The sequence below is a fragment of the Dendrobium catenatum genome, unplaced genomic scaffold, assembly GCF_001605985.2.
Source record: "Dendrobium catenatum unplaced genomic scaffold, ASM160598v2 fragScaff_scaffold_1117, whole genome shotgun sequence".
NCBI classification, from domain to species: Eukaryota; Viridiplantae; Streptophyta; class Magnoliopsida; order Asparagales; family Orchidaceae; genus Dendrobium; species Dendrobium catenatum.
This window is the reverse complement of record NW_021319579.1, coordinates 2,525,280-2,542,550: the sequence shown is the minus strand read 5'-3', so window position 1 is coordinate 2,542,550 and position 17,271 is coordinate 2,525,280. Positions and strand designations below refer to the sequence as shown.

Genomic DNA, 17,271 nt, shown 5'->3' with positions numbered 1-17,271 from the left:
TATAGTATGAGGCGATATTTTAAGTCTTGCCTCACCAGAAGCAAAAAAACTAACACCTACAAGGCAAAAAAGTTATGTTTTAAAACAACGAAATACCATAACAAACAAACTAAGTACTGCAATGCCGGATTAGTATTAGAAGATTTCTCAATTCACTACGCAGGCCACCATGCCAGCTCCTCACCCTAAAATTTCCTACAAATATTCCAACTTTCACTGCACCAGATCATTATACTGGCCAAGTATTGCTTCTGGTAGACATCCCTACTTCAGAGAGAGATGTGCTAACCTGTAATGAAAAAGGTAAAAAATAAAAACTCTTTGGGTCAAACTAAGCCAACTTGTCTTTCGATTAGTCAGCTTTGCAGCAAGTTGGCAGACGAGGTGGGGGAAAAAAATAACAAAAGAAGCACTAACCACAATTGCAATTTAACAGAAATTAATCTAAACTAAAAATCTCCAAACTGGCATAATTAGCAATAGATACGGAAACAATCAAATTGTTGCATTAAAACTAAAGTTTAAAAATCGACATAGAACCATAAATAAAATAACACAATTAAAAAGCACTCAAAGACATATGAACTCAGTTGACCATCTTAAATCCTTGAGTAGCCAAACAATAGCAGACCACAAATATTATCAGACTTTGAAAAGGGCTTTGTTAACCTGTGGCTAAAGGTATCGTTAAATATTATTAGACTTCCTGAATAACACCATTTCGAGCTACAAAGCAATCCAAAAATCAAAGTGGTATATGCCCCACCACCTGAGGCGAGGGTTCTGGGGAACTAATTTTCAAACACAACTTTCTTTCTTCTTAGAAAGAAATACATTGCCTTCTCCGTCTCTCTCTCTCTCTCTTCAAAAGCCTTTACCACAATTATATCTTCCACGGAGGAGATAATGCCGTGGTAGCTTTCTCAGTTCCTGCAGCTTGTAGTCCTTGGTGTGTTTGCTATAACTTTTGCTTTAGGCCCTTCAAATACTATTACTTTATGGGATTTTTTGCAACTATTCAATTATTTCTACAACTCCTAGGATTCATTTGGCCGTTTTATTGGCATCTCCAACAAGTATAACAGGTTTGGTTCTTCCCACGAGGCTATAGCTAGAGTTAATGGGTTGCAATTCCTATGATTTATTCCTCTAACAGTGGATTCTTAGGGAAGAGTTTTTATTCTAACTAGGTGTCCTATAAGCTTATAAATATTGTTATTTGAGGCACCTAAAAAACCGTTCTGACAATTAAAATTCAGCTTTGCATGTGTTAATACTTATCATTGTGGCGTTTAACTCGTTTATTAAGTGTCAGAATTGAAATTCCAGAGAGATTCTCTCTCTACAAGGATTAGGCTTTTCTTTTGTGGCTTCTTCCCCTTTTCTTCATTTGCTGCGTTTCTCTAAATATTTTTTCATTATTGGTTAAAAGTGTTTTCAGGTTTTGTCATATTTTGAGTGACATCAATCCCATGCATAGCTTTCAGGATCCTTAACTTCCATCATTAATATTTAATAGACCATATATAAATCTTTCATCAAAATTGAATTTTATTCTTTGCCAAATTTCAATCAAAGGTATCCAATTGATGATCGTCAAAATGCATGAGATATTATTTCTGAGTTTATATTTTAAATTTATGAGGAAGTAACAGTGTTTTATTTTTCTCTTAGTTTAGCAAAGATTATCTTGTAATAAGCCTCGAATAATTTAGAATTTTAGTTGTCAAATCATTTCTGCAAATAGAATCTTGTTAATTACAAAAATCAAATAATTATTTAAAAAAATTTCTCGTTGCCTTTGTTTTCACTTATTAATTTTTTGTCTTAAGAATTTGCAAATTAATATTATGAGAATGTCTGATATAACAACATCAGTGTTGTGGGTCCCATCAAAACTCCACAGTTAACCGTGTTTGAAGAGAGTAGAACTAGGATTTGTGACCTCAGGAAGTCCTTGTGTTAAAAACATGAGAATCTCACTATTTTGGCTTTTTTTCATTTGTTTCTCATAATTTCCCTATTGATTTCATTATTCCGCCTCAGTTTGATATCAAAGCCAAAATTTTAAACTATTTTATCTTGATTTCATCAATTGCATATAATTTTATCATTTATTAAGGAAATTTCTTGCATAATTCTCTCTTTCCATATTTTCACTCTCCATATTTGTGATATAATTCCCATTTATTTTACAAGTAAAAAAAATTAATTTCTTTCCAAATGAAAAAACTAACTCCTGCAGTCAGTATTGCATCCTCTCTCCTTAAGATAAACAAAAAAGGAGAAAAATATGGGGAAGCTAATTTTCCATGCAAAATCTTTCCACTTGCATCATATCCATCTTCTCTTTTCTCTCTTCCACCTCATTTCCTACATTCCCTAGAAAATCCCTCAACTCTTTAAATAAATTTATACAAATATGAAATTTCAATTTCAATTTAATTAAAATTTTAACCAATTTCTATAATTTCTCAACAAAAGCAGCAAACCCAATACAATATAAGTTCATATTTTCATCTCATCACAACTAATAAAGCACCCAAATCTCAAGCCCCCAAAACTATGAGACAACATTTGCGATTGCCATTTTTTTCTTTTTTTTATATACCTAACAGTTTTCTTTTTTTTATATACCTAACAGTTCACAAGAATATTAAGTTTTTTTTTTTTTTTTTTGGTAGTATAACATGCTAGAGAACAACCACGACCCTCCTCTTGCATACAACCAAAACTCTATGTTTAATTTAAAGTATTCCTTTTATAGCCAAGGAAAAAAGAAAAAAGAAAAAACAAGAAAGACACTATTCTTCCTTCAAGATGGTTGATATTCCCCTAGAGATATGTTGTACTGCCTTCTAAGAAACTAAGACCACCAAAACAAATTAGAAATTTGATCACAATCTATGAAAACATCATAGTGCGTTTTGCATTTTATCATCGATGCTTCTACTAGTAGCGTTTAAAAATAAAAGCAATGTTTTAGATATCTCATAGCACTGCTTTAAAGAAATTCCAAACTTCTTATAATGGAATCAACTGCCACCATTGACATACTGGAGAGATTTCGCCACTTTTACTCAAGTAAAAAAAAAAACACGGCAAATCTTATATATTTGAAGACAAGTTTTTTTTTTTTTTCACTTTTGGAAAGCTCTTCAAAACCTCTCTCAGTTCATAAAAAGAGTTTTTTTTTCTTCCAGAACAGTGATCATTGAAGAGCATAAAATGAAAATAAATCAAAAGTAGATGATACTCACCAGGCCATTCCTCGTTTATAATATGCATTAGCTATTAGAGCACAAAATCCTTTCCACTGATGCATTACTTCAGTGGATACAGGTGGCGTAGAAGACCACCTGACAATGGTTGGTTGTGGCGTGCACAAAATAGTGATGAATACAATGCTCAACCATAAAATACATTCTCGAACCTGCATATACAATAAAGACATTATAATTGAGTGAAAAGCTTCGACAATAAAATTCAATGTTGGAAATCTAACTTAAAATTTTTTATCCTATCCGATTTGGTGTCTTTTTAAGAAAGAAGTTGCGGCCAATGCATGAGGCTCCTATCATTGTGAGATGTGGGGAGGTGTTGTGTGCCAAAAACTAAAACCAAGGAAAATTCTTAAATCTATACCAGAAGCAAGTTACCTAATTATCATTCCAGCCGCACCCTCATTTTAATTTCTTTAAAAGTTGATATTTAACTTGGAAAAAATAAAAAAAGAAATAATAAATTAAGTAAGCATAGTATCCATTGTTCCCAGAATTAAAAAACATTATCCACTCCTTCTAGAGAGAAAAGGGTATTTTAGATGAAAACGTAAATGGCGGCATATAACAATCAATGAATGATATGATTATTAAAATTAAGATACACTCCATGTTCAACTTGCAAGCTGAAAGGCTGCTTAAAAGTTGTGGATGCTGAAGATGGAAAGACAACTTAGGTGATATGCCCTTGTTGGGTCTAGGGAATCTATTATTTATTATGTAAGTAGGAGGAATTAAGGGGAACTAATTAGTAAATGTTTATTTGGAAAAGAGGACTGATTTGACTGGGAGAGAATTATGAAAGATTTATTTATGAAAAGATGGTTGATTTGATTGTGAGGGAATTAGGAAATGTTTATTTAAGAAAAGATGAATGATTTGATTGGGAGGGAATTATGAAATGTTTATTTAGTAAAAGATAGCTGATTTGATTGGGAGGGAATTATGACAGGTTTATTTAGGGAAAGATGACGGATTTGATTTGGAGGAAATTAGAAAAATTTTATTTAAGAAAAAATGGCTGATTTGAAATCTACTTTAGAACAGAAATAGGAAGGTTTATATTAAGATTAATTAGGTGATTTTATTATCATCATGTGATTGTGTTTGGTGTAGTGTACTTTTTGGAATTGTTCCTAGCGGCGCCTAGGATTTGTGGGAGAGCCGATCTACCTCTTGAATAGTTAGGTCAATTATATCTATCATTACTTGTTGAAGAGATAATAAAAAATCAGCCTTATATTTTGTTCCCGTGTTTTTGCAATATGAAGAAATATTCCTTTGCACAGTCATAGGTGGAGTACCTAGGACATATGGTGAGCAGAGCCGGGGTAGCAGCAGACCAATCCAAGATTAACGCTATGTTGGATTGGCCTTTACCTAAGAACCTAAAGGAGTCGATAGGGTTCTTATGATGTGAAACAAAAGTAGGAATTGTGTAGAAATTTATAAAGAAAACTTGAATTAAGCAAAGTAACAATAAACTAATGTTTCACTAGATGGATTTAGAGAATTTAAGGATATCAATTTTGTTATGGCAATCAGCTACACAATAGAATCACTAAAGCTTAAAATAAAGTATAACATAAACATAAACTTAAATATTGTAAACTTTAAATCCACCACGTAACATTTAGATAAGTTATCTTGAGTTTCACTTACTCTCACTCTTTGAAAGGTCTAAGCGGAAAGAGGATTTCAGCAACCCGAATGATGCCACCAAAGGAGATAGGACGCCAAATGCTTTGATCCACGAAAAGGTCGTCGAAAGAGGAGGTGCAAGTGGATGTCGGATGATTTTCCAATGTCCGGATGGTAGTTGTTCGTCGATAGTCTCAGCTAAGTGGAATAGGATACGATCGACGTCATCGTCGACGGTGTCTTCTATCTCCTAATCGGGGTCGAAGAACAGTGATTGAAGAATATCTATCTACCCTTGAAAATCGTATGCGAAGCAGTGGTCCTTCGGAATCGGTCATTCACTAGCAAAGAGTGGGAAAGGGTGAAGGTCTTTTTCTTCTCTTAGAATATTATTCATGAAAGAAGAAAATCCAAGATGGAAGAAGGGAGGGAGAGGGGCTGCCAAAGAAGGGGAGGGGTTTGTTATTGGGAAACTAGGGTTAGGGTTTCCAGTAAGGTAAGGTAACAAAAATCTAAAATTAATTTCAGATTTAGTAAAATAGGAAAGGGGATTTGGAATTTGAAATTTTAATTTCAAATTCAGGTGGAGGAGAGGGCCACGGGGGGCTGGTGGCATGCACAGGGAAGGGAGGGGACTGAGGGGAAATTTAAGGCTTAATAAATCATGAGTCTAATTTAGGAAAAAGATAAATAAATCAATAATTTAGGAAAAAGATAAATAAATCAAATCTAATTTAAAATTAAATTAGATTTAATTCTGGAAACTTTCCTAATTTAGCTTCAGTTAATCTAGTAAAGTATTTGAAATTCAAATTTGAATTTCAAATAGGAATAAAATATTTCCCAAATCAATTTGGCTAATTTAGGCAAGCAATAATGACGATTGAAATCATCATCAAGAGGGCCAAGGTGGAGGGAGGGTGGAGGCTAGGGTTTGGGGTTGGGAAAAGGGGTCGGGTTTGGGGGCTAGGTCGGCAACTAAGGGAGGGAGAAGGGATGGGGGTTGACAGGTAGGAGGGGAGCTGGAGGGTGTCCGGCGGTTGGAGCAAGGGGAGGGGCAGGCCGACGGCTTTAAGCAAGGGGAAGAGGTGACTGCGGCTTGAAGCAAGGGAAGGAATTTGAACCACGAGTCGAGGACACTTCCGACGACTGGTGGGTGTTACTTTTGCCCACACCTTGGGACTTCACCACTCAAGAACTCACAAGTTCAGAAGAAATCAAAAAATTTATAATAATAATACAAGACTAGGCCTCAAAGAAAAAAGTAAAGAAGTGACTGAAATGCCCTCAGGGCTACAACTCAAAACAAAACATAAGCAAGGTTACAATCATCTAACATGAAATAAAATAAGCTAATACATGAAATAAATAAAAAATACAGGCTCCTAATCATAGCCTTCGATCTCCGATATTTTCGGTTATAAACGTTCTGAATCTCCTGCTGATGTCCTACTTATCATCTTAGGTCTCACCAGGTACTATCAAAAGTTTGTGTGAGGGTATAAAATGATAGTATGACCACTGGCAGAGCAGTTGAAGATGATTTCAATTAGGGAAAAGCAACAACACAAGCCTTCAAGCAGCTGAAGAAATCTATGACCAACGTGTCAGTATTAGCACTTCTTGACTTCGGTAGTTCAATTGTCTCTTTTATTATTTGTTGAAGAGATAATAAAAGATTAGCCTTAATATTTGGTTCTTGTGTTTTTCTTCTTATTTACTTTTTTATTTTGGATAAAACCCACAGAGGAGCCTACGCGTTAATAAAATTAAAACAGTTACAATTCCTTAAGGGATCAAGAGCTTTCTAAAAATATAGCATTTGAATTAAAACCTAATGAGCCTATGATCCAACTAATAAAACAATACAACAAACAAGATGCAAAGTCAGAAAACCAACAAATAGTCAAAAAACAACCCAACTTAGAAACACCAGCAAAGAGAAGAGAAAACCAAAGACTCCTAGAAGCAGAATAGCATCACAAATGGAGATAATAAACTCTACACGAACATTTGAACAAACAGCCACATCCCGGATAGAGGCACCAACAGCAAGCATCAACAGTCAGCCCGAGATATAACCAATATCAACCCACGCAAACCTCAGCTAACACCCTACTAGAGAAAAGCAAACACAGCAAAGCAAACGCAGAACACAAACCATTAGCAATAGAATTTAGGAGTTTTAATCTCTTCGGTCTACCTTCAAAAAGCTTAAAAACTTGCACCACATTTTTTTTCTATTTTTCTTACCAACAACTTTTACAAAATCATCATAACCAACTTGCACCACATTTATATCAAAATCTTCATGGGAACCAATACTAACATCCTCATTACCCTGCTCAGAATCTCTAATAACTGAAGGATTGTATGGTATTAACCAGTCAGAATAGTCAAGATGATCACCATCCACAACTAAATTATTAGCATTCTCAACATCCACATCAAAATCCCCCATAGTGATGTTAGCCTAACACTCCCAAGGCACCAAAATGATCACATTAGCGACTTGGGTAATAGAGCAATTAGGACCAGAAATTAAACCAGAACCAACTATAGCAATTTCAGCATGAATACCATTAAGACTAGGAGTCGATATGGGGCAAGCTATGTGATTAACCATAAATTAAAAATAGTATTGGCACCCATATCATCATTACAACCCTATATATTTTCACAATCAACATGACCATACATATTCTTTCCATCTGCAGCAGGTGTTACATTCACATTAGGATGAATCACTGATATCACATTGATCCCAAGTATAACATTAGTCGTAGGCAATAAAGGAGTTCCAATAGGATAATCATCCATTGGACAGCAGAAGGAACATCAACATTATCATTTGTATAAGCTAGATCATTCGAAGTAGGGAAAGAACAGATATTAGCATAAGTGAGGTTGGCCTTTTGCAAAATGGGATCCTTAGGTTTAACAGGGTAATTGATGGGGACATCAGAGCATGGAAGGTTTATTAGAGGCGTGGCTGCCGATCTACGGCCACGATCGAGTCATTGTATTTTTGATTTATTTATGTTGTCATGTTATTTTCTTATTTATGTATTTTCTTATTTTCAGTGTCGTGTATTTGTTTTATGAGATTTTTAGTTGTACCCTTTTAGTGAGGGATGTCGTATGTAAGCCCTGAGGGTATTTTCGTATTTTATTTCTTGAGTCTCATGTACTAGGCTATTTATAGCCCCTTGTTTTATTTTTCAAGTAATGAATGATTGAATGAAAAAATTTCTTCCTTGCATGAGTTCTTGTGAGAGCTTGAGAGTTTGAATGGAGAGAAATCCCCAGGAGAGAGAGATCGTATCACCCACCAACCTTAGAGACGGCCGGGTTCGTGGTTTTCTTCCTTATCTTTCTTCCCTTCTCTTTCCAACACCACTACCAGACATCACTACATCAACTTCATCTCCAATCCCAAACCATCGTGTCCTCCTAAACAAGCTCCACAAATTTTTCCCCCATAAGCCGCCGGCCACCTTACCCGAAATCCCTTCCAAACCGCCGGCCTCACCCACTCCTCTTCTCCCTTGAGTTTCCTAATTGGGTTGAGGATTAATTTGGGATAATTTTGAAATTGAAATCATTTGAATTTGAATTCAAAATCTTTCCTAATTTAACTACTCTATTTTAGGAAAGTATTTACTTTAGATCTATTTTGAATTTTAAATTCATTTGGATTTAAAATAATACTGTCCTAATTTCAAAACCTAAATTAAGAAGCCTTAATTAATCTCACTAATTGCTCACACCCTCATGCATGCTGCCGGCCCCCCTATCCCATTAATTCCTCTTTATTTCTTTCCTAAAATCAAGTCTTTGCTTATTGGAAATAATTTCAAATTCCTCTCATCCCTCGGCCGAACCTCATAACCTCACACCTCCTTATTTCTTTCCAAAATCTGAATTTGATATTTGGAAAGTTAAATCCCTAATCTCCCCCCTCGCTGCCGCCCTCCCCTCTCTCCCTTCCTTTTGGAAATATTTCAAATTCCAATTCCCCTCCTCTCCAAAATCTGAAATTATTTCAGATTTTATTCCTTCTCTCTCCAATCTCTTCCCTCTCTCATTAACTCTCCACCCGAATTTAGGATTTGATATTTCATCTTCTAATTTCCTCACCTCTACATATAAGAAGCTGAAACTTATTTCATATTTTGGTCTTTGGCTCTTCCCCCCTTCAAGTGGCAAGATAAACTTCTTTCTCTTCAACAATATTCAAGAGCACTTTGAAGTCGTGAGGAGATTTGTCATCTAGCATCTATGAATGGCGGATCCAGAAACTGAATACGGCCTAACCTACGACGAGGACGGTTTCGTAGACATTCTACAGTCAACTTTCTTTCACGTCAATACAAGGGTCGATCACATCGTTGAAGATTACATAGAGCGTATTCTAGACACTTTGGTGGAAGCAATCGAAGAACAGTTTGAAGGCGTTGAGTGGAGAATCTCCACCGATCCTTGACAAAAGGTTCTACTTTCTCCTTTCAACATATTTCTTGAGTCTAACTTTATCTTGTGTTTGATTATAGTCACGAAGGACGCTTCCTCCTGTCTCTGCTAGGATAGTTTTTGGTAATATCCAACTCCACCAAAACACGAGCAACCGAGGGCCTAGTCCTATGAGCAGTGGTGTTGACCACTTACAATGGTCTGCCAAATAGAGATCCTAACCCGTGGAGGATCCTAGGCAAAAATAAGTGAGGTTGCAGATCAAGGAAAAAGATCCAAACCGGCACAATGGGGGATTCCTCATGAATGCCAAACATAGGCGACCATTTCACAAGCTTCATAAAACAGTTATACACAAAATAAGATCGATGAGCAAAAAATCTACTATAATCCAAGTCGTTGGATAGTTTTATCAGCACATGGTGAGCATCCAATAAAATAACAAAGAAAGCACAAGAAAGTTTGAGGTTGAAAAAAAAATCAAATAAGATCCAATTAACGACGCCTATTAGAGAATTTACCAACTAGTGAAAAAGCAAAAGGAGCCTCCAATGCAATGATTTCTTCCTCAGAGATCCACAATGCCTTCAAACCATAGTGGGTAGTTGCCTTGAGATCGGGAAAGAAAGAAGAAGTGGTAGATCCAGACAAAGCATCTTTAAACAACTGAGATGTAGCATTACCAGAAAGAAAGCCAAGATCCAAGAGTTTATTTGCCATAAAAGCAAGAAAAATAACCAAATCAAAACTGAAGAGAAGAAAAACTTCCCTGGACGAAGGGTGGAGGCGGCTAGGGCGAAACCCTAACATAGCCCAAAGACATCAGGAGGGGAGAGACCATGACCGAGAAATTGAACATCTCCAACTTTAGGGAATATCTATGCCTTGCCCTCGCACGGCAAGAAGTGTCGCACGCAAGTCAGAGAGCCAAGTGGCTCTCACTTCATCACTTGGTTTCATGCAGAATAAGATAAGGAAGTCACGCGGGAGGGGGCCAACGCAGACAAAGCGGCCGTGGACGGAGAGCGCGAGGTAGGTCAAGCAAGGTTTTTGAACTCTTCCGTGATGGTTAGTGATGTAATCCACCAACTTAAAAGTTTCATTAGGTTAAAGAAAGGTTCTTCCCCTTGATGCCCAAGGATTTAAATAAGTGGGCCCAAAGGGCCCACCTTGACCCTTTCCCCTTTCTCCCCAAGTTCGGCCGCCCCCTCCCTTTGGCTCACCTGGGCCGGATGCCCCCCCCCGCCGCCTCCTGTAGACCCGCGTGGGTCTCGGATGGACCGGCTCAGCCGGTCCATCAGATAATCACGCGCCATGACATATGATAGTGGCCCTATAGGACTTACAGACACTTACAGAAAAATTAGTATGTTCCAGTCACTTACAGACCTTCAATTCCTACTACAAGGACACCAGGCCCTCAAGCACAGAGAACCCGAAAATACGAGTGGATATGTTGGCATAACTCGAGAAACAATGTAAGGGAACTGGTAAGAAAAAGTCTAATCCATTTGCCAGTATAATCACCTCGCATTCCAACAATTGAAAGAATGGCCGCATGCCGTCGGTCATTTTTTTCCCTTAAAATTTTATCACTTGAGATCCACTACAGTTCTCCACTATCAGATAACTGGAAACTAAAGATTGTTAACCCAAATTGTAATGCAGCATTTCGTGACTGTAATCATATAGGTAATGAGATACTAATTTCTCATAAATATGAAAGATATTTTTCAACTATGAAGTAGCAGATTAAACTTCTACAATTCAAATCTGCTGAAACATTTGATTTTTTTGTTGATTTTGTGAGGATAATGTAATAGGAATTAACACAACTAATTTGTCTTCCAATCTGGAGTACAGATGAAATTCTGTATAAAGTACAATAAATTTGATAAGATTTTTGAAAAAATAAGAAATGCTATCGCTAAAAAGTCATCCTATGGGAAAACATATGAGCATGAATACCATATAAACGTAAAAAATAATGCCTAAACTCAAAATACATACCTCCTCTGAAACAATTTTATATGTCACACTAGTGCCTCCTCCATAAGATTGCAACCCGTCAACCTCTATTCCAGAATTCTTCATGTCCAAAAGTTCTCTCCTCAAACTCTCATCAGTGCAACCAAGAGCATATGCATTCACCCCAGCATCAATAAACTCCTGATTGAAGTTGCACGATTTTCCAGTTGGACAAGAGCAATATTAGAAAATAATGTAGAATAAGAGTCACGAATGACATAAACATTGAGAAACTATGTACCTTCAAGTTGTCATTACCTCCTCGGTTGATAACATTCCTATACCGCCTCAAAAGACTTACTGCAATATTGCGAGATGAACGATATTCTTCTTCCGATGATGCATAAATTTGCCAATGATACTACAAGGAATTTTTTTTTTCTATTTGTTGTTAGCCTCCTGGAGGTAATGTCATCAAACCTTCGAAAACCATAAAACAAAGAGAAGGATTACTTGCTTTGAAGTCCTCCACATGAGTTGACCTGATGCTCGTACAGAATAGTAATAAAAGCCAGTACACAAAGGCAGTGTTGATAAACAATTGCTCTCAGAGGACGTGTGAAGAACTAAAGCATTCCTTTTGACATTAGCATGTAAGATGCCCTGACTAATCTGACTTAATTTTTTTGCATCTACAGTAGTCCCAACGTTTCTGATTGCTGATGAAACATGCATGGTCAGCATTGTTGAAACATAGCAAATAGGTTGAACTTGAACTAATTTATATGCTACTCAAACGACCAAAGACTGCCTTAACGGCCATGTAGTTCGATTTTCCCTGCAACCAAAAAATTTGATTTTGCATGATACCACAAATCCAAGTCCATCTGAAGAAAAAAGTCACATGATAGAGATTATATATGTTTAATGAAAGACCATAATGTAAGTTAAAAATCCAGAGAAGATATATCATTCCTTTAAACATAATGGTTGAGACAAGGTCATTCCTTGAAACACAATGTGTTTAATACAAGGTCTAGAATCAAGAAAAGATAGTTTGGTGTTTGTTTAAATCCTCAAATTAAAATTATTAAATAGCTCCCCATGTATGATTTTTCCTCTAATGTAAACTATTGGAGAGGCGTAATTTGATAAGCAAAGTGATGCAGTGCTCATTGAATAATATCCAATTTTAAGGAATCTTATGTAAATGTTCATTCCTTGTTAACCATATAAGGCCCTATAATGATTGGAAGTGATCGTTTTTTTGGCTTGAGTAGTTGCTAGGGAGGGAGAGCTAAGTATTGATTAAGTTTTTTTTGAATTTTCAAGAAGAGCAATTCTATTCTGCTTGTATTGTGTTTCTATTAGTGAATCTAATTCCTTTCATTGTAGTATATCGCTACTTTATTGAGTAGTGTGACACGGTTTGGTATTAGTTTCATTTTGATCCATCATCAAGCCGCCACATTGCCGATCAGAGGTACCGCTTTACGAGGTCTTGAGCCATGATGGCCTTGCCCAATTGCAACAATAAGTTCAAGCTTGGGCAACTGTTTAGCTTTAACACTAGTTGTTTAGGCTGAACATGCTGAATACCGTGGATGATCTAGCAGATAACTTGTTCACAGTTCACACCACCTATTCCCATGCCACACAATGATAACCGATGTTGAGAATTAATCTTCAAGGTAGACCTTCATGAATTCCTTTTGCGCGTGTGTGTGCGCGTGCGGCGGGGGGGGGGGACTAAATTTTAGAATTTAAGTGCCCAAGAGTTATCATGAGCCTTCAATCACTACTCACCTCCAAGGTAGTGCACAAGCATGGTTGCAGCTGTTAAAAATAGCTCAAATTCGTGTGGAAAAAATGAAAATTTTTTCTTGGCATAAATTTAAGAAACATATAAAGTTGGTTTTCTTGCCCATTAATTATGAACGTGGATTATATTTTCAAAACCGGAGTACCGAACTGTGGAAAAATATATTGCTTATTTTTATCAATTCCATGCCCAATCAAATACCCTGGAAATGCAACCAAAGTTGGTCGCTCGGTACACTGTTGGTCTTTGACTACAAATCCAAAACATCATCATAATATTTGATCCTTTAATTGTTATAGAAACACATCAATAAGCCCTATAAGTTGAACATTAACTCACTCATCATACTGCTATATTTCCTAAAGAGCTTGTTGGGGTGACCTCCAATCCTTGTCTTCCCCGCCACTTTCGCACCATCCTTTTACCATTATTAGCGGCTTGAGTCGTGCCTCCGCCAAATTCAAATGCTTAAATCACGGGCAGTCGGGATTCTAGTTTGTTGAATGCCCCATAACCAAATCATGAAGCTTACTTGTATCTAAAGATGACCTCGCCACATCCTACCTTGATGATTTGCTAATTGACTTTAAGGAAGAGGGGGTAGCAGCTAATGTCGGACCTTTACTTGTGCTCTGACAGACCTTCCTCAGCTCATGCACATTATTTGATCTTGGATGACAAGTATTTTACAATCATCAACTGCCAAACCATCTTTTGAAACAATATACTCCAAGAATTGAACATGCTCAACTAGGAAGAAATATTTGAAACTTTTATTAATTTCAATAAAGTTGAATCCTTCTATTGGACAATCAACATTAAATATGTTCTAATTTCTTTTTCAGTTTTTTCTATTGGGCTAAGATAGAAAGGTGAAATTATTTGTAACTGTTAAATCTCAACCCTACGATCCCAAAAATATCCACGACTGTGAACAGTAATCCGTGGGAAGACTACATGGATTGCATTAATTCCTCCCACTAATTTAGGAATAATTGTATTCATGTTATTATTTGTTTCCTTATTGATACACCTTGTATAGATCTATAAATAGGGAGTTGATGGCTTAATAAAATTCAAGCTTTTCCTCTCGAATTCTAGTTTTAACAGTAACATTATGCCAATTGATGTGTGTCACTATTTATTGAGTCGGCCTTGGTAACATAACCGTGGAACAATTCACAATGGTTGTGCCAATACTTATTTCTTTATGTTTCATGGCAAGACCATTACCCTGCTATCGAACCGAGCTCAGCTTTAAGGTCATCCAACTCCTACCAATGGCACTTTGTTATTCAGGGCGTGTTTTGAGCACGCAATGGTGATGGTTTGGAATTGTATCATGTGCCTTTAATCACTACTCACCTCCAAGGTAATGCACAGTCGTGGTTACAACAGTTGAAATTAACTCGAATTCATGTGAAAAAATGAAAATTATTTCCTAGCATAAATTTAAGAAACATATAAAGTTGATTTTTTGCCCATTAATTATGAATGTGGATTATATTAACATTTTCAAAACCTGAGCCAAGGTAACCTGAATACCAGACCACGGATGGTCTTTAGGCAATTGCCCCAACACAATTAAACACATTATGTAGAGATGTTATTGTTAGGGAACCAAAATTATCCTTACAACCAAAAATCCAAAGAGAAATAACCTTACAATGAGAAATAGTAAGGAAAAAAAAAATATCCTTACAATCAAAATTTGTTCCAGGGACGCTGCCCTAGGAAACCCTCGCAGGGGATCTGCCCCTTGACTCCGCAAACTGACCATGCAGGTCGAACCCACAAGGGGACCCTACCCCCTTGGACCCCCTACATATCAACGAAATGTACAACGATCAAGGATATGAAAAAATATGGGCCAAGAGACAGTGCCCCCAGAACAAACTTTGGTTGTAAAGATATTTAATAAAAAAAAAATCTCTACACTTATACTATAAGTTTGCCCCCTTGAAAATTAAGGCTGGTTCCGCCCCTGCTTCTAGGATATTGGTGTAGCAAACTCGATATGGAAGTTAGTTATGAAAAGTGTGGTTTGACAACTATAGTAACTTTATTCTCCCTAGTTGGGTCATCATGCATATAGATGAGCTGATAGCCTGATACAATAGTTGCACGAGTGAGGTCGTAATGACTATCAAAAGGTTGTGATTAGATCCTCATTGTCAGAATAATGAATATTTGAATATTGACATCAATTATTTCAAATGAGGTAGCAAGTACCCCTTGCTCGAGTGCAAAAAATCAAAAGTCCAAAATTCCTCAAGTAAGTTATGAGCCCAAGAGCTAAGTAAGCACTTGATGGGCGTGTCCCTCCTAATACAGCATAGTTAGCATCATAACATTCCCAACTCTCTCTACTCTCAATCCTTGGATCAGCTTACTCTTTTCTTTCTCCATCCTTGTAACTATAGTTTAAAACCTTCACAATAAAAATACTTTTTTCTATCATTCCTTACTCTCTTCCTGACCTTGATCTTATGTAAAACTTGAGTAATCACATGAATGTGATCCAACAAGCCTAATTAGGTTTTAATACATACAAACGTGAAAAATAATTTCATTTGATGCCTTGAACATGCAACTTTCAAAGCCATCCAAAATAAAACTTTGTCCAGGAAATCAAGAATAAAGAAAATTCCATCACTGAATTATTACCTAGAGTAAAGCATATGGTCAATTTCAATTCAACCCTAACAATAAAGCTAAATCAGCCTGAGTGCTAAAACACGAATCTGTAAGTTCTTTCAAAAGAAAACGAAGAATTATAAAGTTACAAAATTCAAAACCGTTTTGGCTCAATGTGAACCTAAACCTTTAGCATCCCAATCCCCCCATTAATAATAATAAGATATAAACCCTAAACCCTAAACCCTAAACCCTAAACTGGAGGGGCCAAAGCATGACAGACAAAAATCAGCCATCTTAATCCTACTCTGCTGAAAATTTCAACAGTTGAGTTTAAATCAAAATCCATGATAGAAATCCCCCCAAATATAGCTAAAACCTGCAGCATGGTCCAATTTGGACCTTGTACACCACGTTCAAAACAAAGAGTTTCTGAACCGAAGGAGGACTCCTGATTCCTGAATCATGAACGCCTGCTCACATAAATCACAGAGTTGGCGAAACAGAGCTTAGGTGAATATATAACGGCTAGAGCAGGACTTACCGGGCCAGGAAAGTTGGATGAAGAGGCAGTGAACGCAGATATAGGAAGAATAAGATCGCAAGGGGTAGAAGAGAAATGGAGGATATCTGGTTTGTTCTAGAGCCACGAACATTTGAACGGTGAAGCAGAGAGGAGGAGACCAAGTAGAGAAGGCGAAGGTCGCAGTCACATTCGAAGATCTTTCGGAAGCCGGAATCGAACATAGGGCAACAACAATTCGATACATGGTGGGTTTAGCCAGTAAAAATATATTTGTGTAAATATACAAATTGATGAGCTATTGCGTATTGGTTATAGATTTAAGTTAAAAAGCTAAAAATAATGAGCGAAACAAAGAAATTAAGGGGAAAAAAAAAAAGCAAAATATCATAGAGGGAGATTATAACATGAGCACATTAAATTTCTTAAAAAATTAGTCTATAAGAAATTATGTGAAGGACTCTTTAAATAGAAAAAATATGCATATAATTGAGCTATAGAGAAAGATATTGTATAGAAAATTATAATGACTTTTTTCATTAATTTTCATATGCCCAAATGAGACCACTTACCATTTGTTTAGATGAGATGATCAAAGTCAATATTAAATAATTAGTTATATAATTCAATTATATAAATAATATTTATAATGAATCTAACATAGTCAGTTGTCTCTCAAACAAGTTAGGCATACGGCCGATTGGTAGTCAAGGAAACTTCAATCTTCATGTATGTCTTGCATTTAGGGTGAGTACTTGGTGCAAATCGAACCATCCTTAATTAATGTGCGACTTCATGAATTTCTCGAGTGAGTTCATCAATGTAGTATTGGGTATCAATTAAACCTAATTCTTAAATGAATTATTTGAGGTTCAATTTTAGGTGACTTGAAGATTTGGACAAATTGAGAATTGACAAGTTCAAAG

The 17,271-nt window shown here is 36.4% G+C and overlaps 1 protein-coding gene across 1 annotated transcript; it reads right to left on the bottom strand.

Moving 5' to 3' along the window:
* LOC110103253 lies at positions 1–16,550 on the bottom strand. The gene is made up of 6 exons (XM_020831882.2): positions 16,367–16,550; positions 11,877–12,201; positions 11,665–11,784; positions 11,406–11,564; positions 3,261–3,433; positions 1–289 (listed from the first exon to the last, which is right to left on the bottom strand). The coding sequence occupies exons 2-6, from the start codon at positions 12,105–12,107 to the stop codon at positions 265–267; spliced, it is 708 nt and encodes a 235-aa protein (XP_020687541.1). The 5' UTR covers positions 12,108–12,201; positions 16,367–16,550; the 3' UTR covers positions 1–264.
* Between the last annotated feature and the right edge of the window lie 721 nt (positions 16,551–17,271).

Excerpts from the sequence above, each read along its gene's own strand:
- LOC110103253 (XM_020831882.2), bottom strand. The coding sequence starts at position 12,107 with ATGCTGACCATGCATGTTTCATCAGCAATCAGAAACGTTGGGACTACT. Across the intron at positions 3,434-11,405 it reads ATAAAATTGTTTCAGAGGAG|GTTCGAGAATGTATTTTATG; the intron begins GTATGTATTTTG and ends TTGTATATGCAG. Across the intron at positions 290-3,260 it reads TATAAACGAGGAATGGCCTG|GTTAGCACATCTCTCTCTGA; the intron begins GTGAGTATCATC and ends TTTTCATTACAG.